This window comes from Amblyomma americanum, chromosome 10 (assembly GCF_052857255.1).
Source record: "Amblyomma americanum isolate KBUSLIRL-KWMA chromosome 10, ASM5285725v1, whole genome shotgun sequence".
Lineage (NCBI taxonomy): Eukaryota > Metazoa > Arthropoda > Arachnida > Ixodida > Ixodidae > Amblyomma > Amblyomma americanum.
The window spans coordinates 54,867,089-54,878,052 of NC_135506.1; the positions used below are offsets into that span (position 1 = coordinate 54,867,089).

At 42.6% G+C, this 10,964-nt stretch overlaps 1 protein-coding gene across 12 annotated transcripts; it reads left to right on the top strand.

Annotated features, from left to right (window-relative positions):
- Positions 1-297: 297 nt before the first annotated feature.
- On the top strand, positions 298-10,689 carry LOC144107598 (uncharacterized). Of its 12 annotated transcripts, none has more exons than XR_013309324.1 (3): positions 298-1,962; positions 3,561-3,618; positions 3,833-10,689. XR_013309324.1 is itself a non-coding variant. In XM_077640692.1 (2 exons), the coding sequence occupies exons 1-2, from the start codon at positions 4,196-4,198 to the stop codon at positions 6,473-6,475; spliced, it is 354 nt and encodes a 117-aa protein (XP_077496818.1). In that variant the 5' UTR covers positions 553-4,195; the 3' UTR covers positions 6,476-10,689. The 12 variants fall into 12 exon arrangements, 3 of the variants coding, with proteins under 3 accessions (XP_077496818.1, XP_077496819.1, XP_077496820.1); XR_013309327.1 differs by lacking the exon at positions 3,561-3,618 and having other exon boundaries at positions 298-805; positions 1,883-1,962; XR_013309326.1 differs by having other exon boundaries at positions 298-805.
- The last annotated feature ends 275 nt before the right edge of the window (positions 10,690-10,964 follow it).

Sequence of the window (10,964 nt, forward strand, 5' to 3'; positions counted from 1 at the left end):
GTTAATCCTGAAAGGGGGCGTGGCCGCTCACTACTTGGTTTCGGAAAAAGCGTTTTTCAGCCGTAAATATGGCTTTCTGAGGAAAGTGCGATCATGGAACATGTGTAGAAAGAATTGAACTTCTAAAATTCCAAAAGAAAAAAAAACAATTTTTTTCTAATTTTACTTTACCCTGTGCTCTTAAGTAGAGACATGTGCACTCTGCATGCAAACACACACACAAAATAAAAATAAAAAAGGCGACAAAACATCCGAGTTCGGGAAAGTGTCGCGGGGGGGAGGGGGAGGCGGGGGGTAAACGTGAATGGCGGGAGCATTTAGGCAAGGGTTCTTCAACTGCACCCCGCTCGGCAAAGTGGTCGAACTGGGTGGGGTGGAGGTAAAGATGCGCTTCTTTATCCCGCGCAGGCTGTCACAAACGTGGGGAATTCCGAGAAAACTCTAGGGAAAATGTGTCTGTCCCCAACCAAACATGACGTCATTAAAAGTCACGTGACCATGACGTTGAGGCGTGACGTCACTTTTTTTGGGCCAATCAGCGTTTCCAGCCTACCGACCCGCAATCGCTTGTGATTTAATGGTTCACGACGCGTACTTCCGAAATTGGCGTCTTCAAGCAAGCAGAACACATCGTATAACATGTGGCTACGGTGCGACAACTGCGTGCATAGAAAGATGCGAGGAGTTTTCGGATTGCACAAGCCCTTCGAGTGACATCCCGCGCGACGCTTCGCAGGCCGTGGCGGCAGTGACATTGTTGCTCTTGTTTGTGATTGTTGTGAGGCGAGAATGCCGAGTGCCGCAGGTAAGTCCGGAATGCCGTCGGTCAGTCAGGGACAGTCCGGACTGTCCACCTTCCGGATTACTCGCCATATTTCTGGCTGATAGCGTCGTCTGCAGTACTCCTGACGTTGGTCCGTGTGGCGGCTGTCAGACTGATCATCAACATGGATTACGGCGTCATTGTGTTCACTTCTGCCAATGCGTGATATTTGAAACGGGCGTTCCCATCTTGGTTAATTGAGCAATGCTGCGTATGCCCGTTTGGTCTCTGAGTGAGCTTTGTATGATGAACGCTTTTCGTGTTGCTAGTAGCTGTGTGGTCCAGTATTACTTTTTAATGTGTGTGCGCGTCTGCAGAATTAAAAAATAATGTAACCAATGGAACACTAGGTTGCGCTCAGGTGCCGTCAGGTAGGCCGCTTGAGTCACACGGTAGTCATTGAAACAAGAGTATCCTGTGAAGCTTAGACGCTCGACTGAGTCACACCGACGTTTCTCCGCTTCCACTAACAGTGTCTCGCTATATCCGGTGCCGGAGAGAGCATCATGTTATGCCGAGTAATTCCAAAGATATGTTTAAAAAATAATTGAGAGCATTACGATTTGAAAAATCATTTTCTCTTGTAGATTCTATCGTGATCTCGTGTTCTGACTTAACCTTGGTGTACAACTGTGATTCAGAGATTTCGAGCCTAGTCTTCCGGCGTTGTTCTGTATACACGTTTGCTGCTTTACCGCTTCGTTTATTAATTCGATCCTCTTTCTCCACTGAAAGTAAAGTCCATCAATGCACAAGCCTGGTACACCAATAAAGACAACATCTTGAGCTTGCTGGAATAGTTCCTACAGCTGCTTTAGCTGATATAGGTAGCTCACTCATGATGTCAGGGCCACTGTGTTGGTGGACCATGCATAGTTTTCACCAGACTTCAATGAGCAGGTGGCAACAAGCATATTAGAAGGGCAAACACGCTTTCGCCATGCTTCTGGTCCACCGAAATATTGCAGCTAATATGACATCGGTGCAAGCCATTTATAGCATATGATCTGTACATGTATTGGCTCTATAACACTTGGATCTTCACTTTTGTTTCGAAAGGTTTGGTACTGTTGGACGACGTGGGAAGATGGTGAATGCACCTGTGAGCTAGAGGATCTGCCAATGTATCCGAGCCTCTTGTGAGAAATTGGTTTCAATACATTGCATTTTCTTTTGTGACAACTGCATTACTGAATGTGATGCAATGTAATGAGTAGATTACATGCACGCATTCTTTGTTGTGTTCTGTTCAGGCTTGTTATGACAAAATGTATGCCTTTGCTGACTGCTTGACCGTTACTGAGATGTTCGAATTACACTGTGTTGTGTGTTTATTGGAGCTTGTAAAAATTTTTTTGCGTAGAACACTTTGCCACCAGGTGTCCTGCTTTCTGCTAAAAAATTTTTAACAATTGCAGTTGAGCCTCCACAGTGGCCCAGTGGTTATGGCGCTCGGCTGCTGACCTGAAAAACATGGGTTCGGTCCCGGCCGCGGCAGTTGAATTTCGGTGGAGGCAAAGTTCTAGAAGCCCGTGTACTGTGCGATGTCAGTGCACATTAAAGAACGCCAGGTGGTCGAAATTTCCAGTGCCCTTCAATGCGATGTTCCTCGTAGCCTGAGTCGCTTTAGACGTTAAAACCATCATAAACCAATTGCTGTGGTCCTGTACACTAATCGTAATTTTGATATAGGCATGTATTATTACTGCTTTGAAGGGTCTTTTACACCCTGTAAAGATTTTGTAAGTAGCACTGACTTGTCTTTTCTGTGCATGTTTTGTTTTGTAGCAAGAAAAAATGACCTGCAACAGTAGTACTGTGTTAGAACATGGTTATGTGTGTCATCATTTGTAGTACTGCATGAAGCTTTTGCTGAAGGATTAACATCTAGCCTGAAGTGTTGCATGATTTACACCTGCCCCTTCTTTGCCATCATAAAGCTAAAGCAAAAATACAGCTACATTTCTAACATTATTTACTTGTGTATATTGTTGCATTACTTAATTGTAGTTTCGTTCTACTTGTGCAAAAGCTTGGCCCATGCAGGAAGCACTCACTACCCACTGAGTGACCAAGAAAGCTATACCAAAAACAAGTTTTAAAGAAAATAAAAGAATGAAATGAAAAGTGGGAAAAAAAGGGAGTTCTGTAATTTTGTGAATAGTAGTGAAGGTAATGACACTCGTTTTACTTTAAACTAGCTCACGTTGCACAGTAAGTTGTGAACAAAGTAATTTTGCCTCATAAAGTGCATGGTGCAAGAAGCGAACATCATTTTTCTTCAATAATGACATTAAATTTTCAACAGTTAATTTGTAGGAAAGTGTGGTCTATTCTAGTGCTCTTGTGGCTAGGATGGTAGCATTAATCTATTTGGAAAGGATGTAAAAATGACTATCATGAAAAAATGCTCGTTCATCCTTTCATGTGTCAGCATGAGAGTAAAGCTGGTGAGCACCAATACAGTGCATTGTGTCTGGATTTGAGACCAGCCACAGTTCACATCAAAATGCAATGGAGCATGGTTGATGCCAACATGCGCTTGTGCCACGTAGCATACTGACCTACCCCATGCCATGCTGTATCTCATATATATTGTGTTCAAACTGTTGTCTGTAATATGAACAATTGCTTTCACCTAACGATTCCTCAACTGACCTAGTAGAGTTTTTATGATACTATGTCAGTCACCTTTTTTTTTTTTTCAGTGTGACATGCAAGAGACTGTTTTTTTGAGTGTGACATGCAAGAGACTATGTAAAAGCCTTACTTGGCATCCTAGGCTCCCAAGGAATGTTAGTTTTTCTCTTTTTTTTACATATGTATTTCTCGTTTTGTTCTACTCAGGTGAAGTGTCAGCTGCATCTAAATTTTAAGCTTGAAGTTTAAGCATGTACTAGCTATTTGCACCACTCTACAGACTGGTTATATGCAAAGAAAATTTTACACCATGGCTTATCTTTTTTTTTGCTTCTTTGACAGTTGAAAATGTTCTTTCTCTGGTTTCAGGGCCACAGTCATCATCACACCAGCTAGCTGTGACAGTGCCAGGTGCTATCTGGGTCAAAAGTCTCCAGGAGAGGAAAACAGAGATTCATGGCTTTGCTATTTGTCAGTAATTTGTGACAACTGCGTATGCAGCTGAAGTAGGGTGCACTTTTCTCGTCCCACTGTTGTGAAGCTAAGCAAGCTTGGCAAACGGTGCGCGTACACACCTCAATCGCCACTTTCACTTTCTGGAGACTTTTGTCTTTGATGGCACTGGTTCGTGCTACGCTCCGATACGTTGGCTACATGGCAAGGTACCAGCCGTTGCGCCTGCAAGCCCTGATGTGAGCCAGCTACCGTGGGAATGCAGCCTGTCTGTGTCACATGATGTTGAAATGCAAAAGAAGTTGTCAAGACACTGCCAAGCCTCCAGGTTGCAGCCATTGTCCTGCCACCTTTATCGCACAGCCAAACCCGTGCACATATGCACACAGGCATGCCCAAACACAAACTTCAGAGGCATTGTTTCATTATTCTAATTGTTATAAACTCAGCAGTATGTTTTGAGCGTTGTCATGCTGTTGCCACGTGCTTGGAGATTAAGTGGTGGAGAGAGAGAAAGTATGTGTTGCCATCTACAGGTGGCACTTTTGCCTTTCGGAAGTGTGTGAACAAGGGTGCTCCACAAGCACTATTTTATGTGATATAGACAGTTTCCATGTATATAGTCGGATACAAGTAAAAAAAGCGGCTCCCCATCAAAGGACACCTTTCCAGCCAATGGCAGCAGCCGATTCTCATGAACCTGCTAGTGTGACAATGCAGGGAGTGGCCAATGAAAGGGGATAGTCCCCTCCCTACATTGTAAGGGATAGTTGCCTCCCTGTTTTGTCACGCCACTCCCCGCATTATCAAGCTCAGGTTCATGAGAACCGGCCCACTCCATTGGCTAAAAGGGGATCCTTTGACGGGGAAAAGGCGCTTTATGACACTGTCTTGTTCAAACATAGAAGAAATTTTCATTTTCTTTATAGCATTATGACACCTTTTTACTTCTAAAGTTGGTCCGCACCTTTTTTGCTGTCGCTGAGCATATCGCTCTTGCATCTATTATAACTGCCGTGCTTTCAGAGCACTGGTAAAGGTCTTAAAATACTTGTACTGTGATGTTTACCTGCAGATCATATGTAGGTGGCCGAGCAATGCCTGAAGATTCTTCAAAATGCATTGGACACTCGAAAGAGTAGTGTGTTCCAAGCCCACAAAGATATTTTCATGCTAGTTTGTATTAACAGAACTAAAAAGGGCAAAATGGTGATTTCTCTCTTGCTTTTGCAGTATTGGAGGCTGTAACTATCCATCACTGAAATTAATGCTTTCCCACTGACATTATCATGCTGTACTTCTTTTTCTTTATTTTTGTACGATGTGCAACTTGGTGAGTTGCGACCGCCACCTTTTTGACTTGATGAAAACATGCAGTAGTGTGGGAGCTAAAACTAGCATCAGCTTGCTTGCATTATAGGTGCTTGTCCTGTGTTCTGAATTTGTTCCTTTTGTGCCTGTATGCATTTATCAGAACTGTGCACTGGTTATTCTCTAGTTTGATTAAAGCCTCAAAAGTCCTAAATGCATTATTAAAGTGTAAATAATCCACAGAACACAAACATTGGTAAAATTTTGCTAAATGTTTCCGAATGTCATCTATCTAGTCCTCTTCCTTAGTGCTTGCTCCAAGAATAATAAAACACCAACTAGGCTGTTCTTATATGTTAACAGATGTACCAGCATCATTTGTTAAATTTTCACTAATGGCCACACTAATAGCAAAGTGCAGTTAAGAAAATGATGTATGATGAGTGGTAAAATTTCACACCACAGTTTTGCAGTATTGCGATATTAGCAATATGTTTTTGTTATGATTTTGGTCCGAGAAGATTTCGACATTTACAATGCTAAAAGGACACAGGCACAAAACAGAGGTATTGCATGGCACTGACCAATTGTGTTCTTAAGAGTCATCACTGCAAGAAAACTTGTCTCTCATTCATAATGTAGCATATTAGAAATGCTTGCTGATGTCTGAAGAAACGATTGGTTATGGCTACTAGAAAACACATAGCCATTTTCATTTTTTGATATATAAAGTAAGAGTTTGTGAGATGAAGTTTGAATAACGGAAATGAGTCTGCTGTTTATGGGTGCCTTTTGTGCACACACTTGTCTGTGGTGCATATTGTATCCGTCCTCGTCATTAGGCCTCCTTAGCACTGCGAATGCTACAAAATATGGATCACCAACTTGGCCATAAAACGCGGTTTTTCTTGCCGTGAATAACCCTTGCCTGCATTTATTTCAGTCATTCTACAGGTTGAGAACGGCCTCATGAGGAAGCGTGCCAAAGGCGTCAGCCACTGGGTGTGCAAGCAGTGCGACTACACGACCCGCCACCGCGGCCACTTCAACCAGCACATGGTGGTGCACTCGGACAAGAAGCCTTTTGAATGTAGCCTGTGCCACACGGCGTTCAGCCGTCGGGCCACGCTGGCCAACCACTTGTACCTGCACGGCCGCGAGAAGAAATTCCAGTGCCGCTTCTGCCCCATGGCATTTCATGCCAGGAACGCACTGGAGCAACACGTGTGTACGCATCTGACAGCATAGCCACACCTGCTGTGAAGTTCCACTTGTCATTTGTGTGAAGCACTGATGACATCATCACACAACCCGTGATGCATGCATCTTGCGTCATAGCTGTGGGAAGACATCTGGCCTCATATGCCAACTCAGCCTTGTGTTCCATTGTTGTGACATGCAGCAGTGGTGAGAGACGTAGATAAATGATGTGAATCTGATGTGATGCAAGCACCCTGCGTCGCAGCCATGGCCACACATCTGACGTCCCGGACATGCCAACTACAGGGCTCCATCACCATGTGAAGTGCATTGCCTGTGCAAAGCATTTGTGATGATTTATGTGAGGATTAATATCAGTTACGTGGTTTGTACACGCATTACACAATGCGTAGGCTTGCATCTGATATCCTAAACACGCCAGCTTCAAGACTCCCGGTATGTGACATCTCACTGATTTTGCGTGTTGATAACGACTGATGTGGTTCGCGCGGTGATTTATGCCATGTCTGCCATCATTGTGTGACGTATGTATCTTATATCATTGCGCTCATATGACTAGTTTCACTGACCATGTGATCTCCACCAGTAGTGTGCATTACAAGCAGTTCTTTGTTGTGTCAGCAGTTTATGCCACGGATGGATGATAATTCGTGTCATTCATGTAATGATTCATGTGATGCATGCCATGGCTATAAGGTGCATATTCTTGCACTATTACAATTCCATCAGTGATAATATTGATTATGTGATCTGTGCCACAAGTTTGTAGTGCATCTGTGGTTGCGTGATGTCTTACGAAGAAAGTGATGAGCATTTCAGCTTATGCATTAGTACCGTTTAAGCTGCGTAGGGAATCATAGATGACGTTAACAAAAAAAAAAAGCACTCTTTCGTTCGAGGCTCGTGTTGCATTTGGATCCCATGCTACGTGCTTTTAATGTTGCACATGCTATCAAGGTGTAATAAATGTATTGTGTATTGTGATGACTGCCATTTTAAAGTAACAGGGATTTAGTGCTCTCCTGGACCCCTTTTCTGCCAGCTTAGACGACATGCTGTGTGGTCTGGATAAAAGTCGACCAAGTTAATGTGATGCAGGAATTTATATTCACCTGGTCAGTTTCATGATGTGTCAAAGCATTAGACCATTCCTATAATTAGTTAGTTGACTTCGCTGAGTGTTTCACATGTTTTGTTCTCTTGAACAATAGCAGTCAGCATACCTTTTTATCCTTCATTTTGTGTGTTGTTTCATTTAGTCGTAGTTCATTGAAGTGTCTTGTCAAGTGAGGTGTTGCTCCATCTGATGAATGTACATTTGCAGCATACTTGCACAAAAAGTCTGAGCTTATCGAAATTTGCATGTGTTGAAAACTTACATGTCTACATCTGTGACAACAGCAGTTATGGAGACTTACAACAAACAAAACCACCAATGCTAAGCATCGTGATGTGTCCACATTCTTATTCTTTGCCAGATTCTGCATAGTTATTAATACATGTCGGGCTCCTCCAGTTAAGAAGCACCTGCCTTCATTTGCTTCCTGGACAAAGGCTTTCATTTGAAACCACCTTGCTCCTAATTAAGACCTCTGTTTTGCCCTAACTGAAAAAACTATATGGACCAAGAAAGAACTTCGTTCATGCTGTTTTGCTAGTAAAACATTTGTGCAGAGTATGTCATTTTCAAATGGCAAGACACTCAATCCATGCACAGGATGCCCTTTTATCTCGCTTCGTTAACAGACTTCACACTTCATTTCTTGTGCAGTTGTGAGGAATGCAGTTAATTACCCTGTTTTTCATCATTCTGTGTGCCAACATCTTGGATTAAAAATTCAAGTTAGTTTGGTCAAATTGGTTTTTTTTGGCCATGGTCTCCTGGAGGAAGTTCATGAGAGCTCAAAACCCCCAACTTGGAGGCTTGGTATCATTTTTTTCTTTCAGTTGCTTAACTCTTGCTCAAATATTAACAAAGCACTCAGGTTAACTCCATCCAATTTTGTTCATAGTAAAATCTGATTCTATGGTTCTGTCTGGGTATGTTGATATTTGTTCTGCAACAAAGACAAATTAATTGCTGGGAAAATTAAATGTAAAAATTTTCCACCACTTCAAAATTGTGACGTCTACACTGGAGACGACTCTGCGAATACCCTTTTGAAATGAATGGCAGAGAAACTTAGCCTCTGAGATCCACGCCGAAACAACTGTGTCGATGTGTGTATTTCACTTGCAAAATCGGGTGGTAATGGCAACACCTGTCGTTCATTTTTTGGCACTATCTAGCTTACAAAAGTTCTGTTTTCAATGCAAGTAGCATCTTTGCCATTCGAGCGGGGAAGTCCATCGAAGTCCAAAAACTTAATGTCCCTTTAATTTGCAAATGATTGCTCGCAAGCACTAGTAATGAGCACCTTGTGTTTCACACAGGCTTCTGTGTTTTCCCGTAAAGACTGTTCTAGCTTACAGTTCTAGTGTAAAAGTTGGCGAGGCATACAGTCGGAAGAGTGAACTACTATGCAGGCAGGTGCAACACTTGACAACCAACCAAATGAAATTAGTAAAGGTCCCTGAACAAACCTGTGCTGTTCTATGTTTTTGAGGCTTTCTCTCTCCTCCCGATATCTTCAGTGTGCTGGAAGCTACCGGGTCACACCCAAGAGAGCTCACACAGCACCACCTGTGCAGCATATGCTTCCAAGCTCTGGGCCAGGTGCCTGACACGGCTCATTGTCTTTCACCGCATCATCTTCAGATCATGGTTGTGGTGCAGTCTTAAATGCATTCACTTCCCGTCAGGCGAGAATGCTGGCCAGTGGTGGCGTGTTATTTCTCAGTTGTGCCCGTGACACCACTGGCCAAAATGCAGATTATGTGAAGAAGGGTAAACGGTTAAAAAACTCGTAAAGGTGGATCAGAGGTCTTTTAATGAAGGTGAACCTGAAGCTATGGGCAGCATTTGTGTTGGAACATTGTATGTAAGGAATTTATCACTCGAAAACTGTTAAACGTTTTGATTCAAGGACATTTATTAAGACTTAGCAAATATACTGCAACAGTGTCACAGAAAGTCAGTAGTTATGGTGGTGAACTGTTTTCTAGTTAATGTCGATGATGCCAAAGTATTCTTATCGTGGGGGCACTATCATATGAAAGTTCAGCATGGCAAGTGAGCATAGGGACTACTTGGCACTACATTTTCAAAAACTGGCTTTCGAGATGGAATAAAAAGATTGTGAATGAGGTACAAATTATTGGTGGACTCTTTGGAATGTCTGCAACACGAAGGAAGCTATCTGCCTTCTCAATTGGTTGTGCAAAGTTGGTGTCAAGCATTGCACTGTGTTTACAAGAGAGTTGAGCAAAATCACCAGTGCAATGTATCTGTCATTTCGCATTGCAGCCCGAGCATTGCACTGTGTAAATTTAGGAGAGAGTTGAGCAAAATCGCCAGTGCAAGGTATCCGTCATTTCTCATTGCAGCCATGTGTCATTGCATAATTCTACTGGATTGGTTGTGTGGTAGGAAAATGTACACTAATAAGTGCTCTTCAAACTCTGTGCCATTTTCACACTTTGTTATGCTGCTGTCAATACCAGTCATTGTTAGCTATTGCTTGCCAAAAGAATGTTTCTTCTGAAGCTGAGTATTGAGCTCAAGTTGATCACATATAGTATTTGAATGGCGCGCTGAATCACGTTTGCTCTGGTGACTTGTCATATGGGGTTTGCAATACCCATGTCACTCATTGCAGGTTCAGCCTCATCCCTGCTGCTATACTTCGAAGCTTTGTTTTGTAAATGTGAAGTGTTTGGGTTCATTTTGTTTGCCAGTATTACGCATCATTGTTCTTTGATGGCTGCTTTATGTACAAAAGCAGCTGTCTTGGTCAATCAATATAATTTGGTTCTTGGACCTTTCAGTTGTACATTTTATTTACTCACAAAGGCAGCTTGTTAACTTTGTCCATTTAGCAAAGGAGATGCAAGTTTGAATTTTAGGCTCTTGGACTGCAAGCATTAGTGTAATCATTTGCTTTGCTACTGCTAAACCTTATTCAGCTCTTCATAGCAAAACAGGAACTATGCCTCAACGGTGTTGCTTCAAGGCCACTGGGCAATACGTAGGCCTTCAATAATAGCTGTCAAGAAAAGTGCTCACCTGTGTTCTGACAACTGACTTTATGTGCCAATAAACGGGCCAATGGCAGCACATGCTGTGTATGGTCAAAGCTCAACACTTTTGTGCTTTAGTCATTTCTATTTGTTAGTCCTTCACATTGCGGCAAAAGTCTTGCCCTGAACCCTTATAACTGCTCAAATTTTGTTATGTTATGGACAACCACAATAGATTATTTTAATGGTACAAAGGCAGCTTGGGCAAAGAGCGCCATCGTTAAAACACCTTGTCTGCATGAGGTAAAGTCAGGCATTTTCACAGGCATTTTGCCTCAGTAGGTCACGTAAGAGTTTATAATTACCTCAACAGAGCTTCATACAAACTTTTACATAA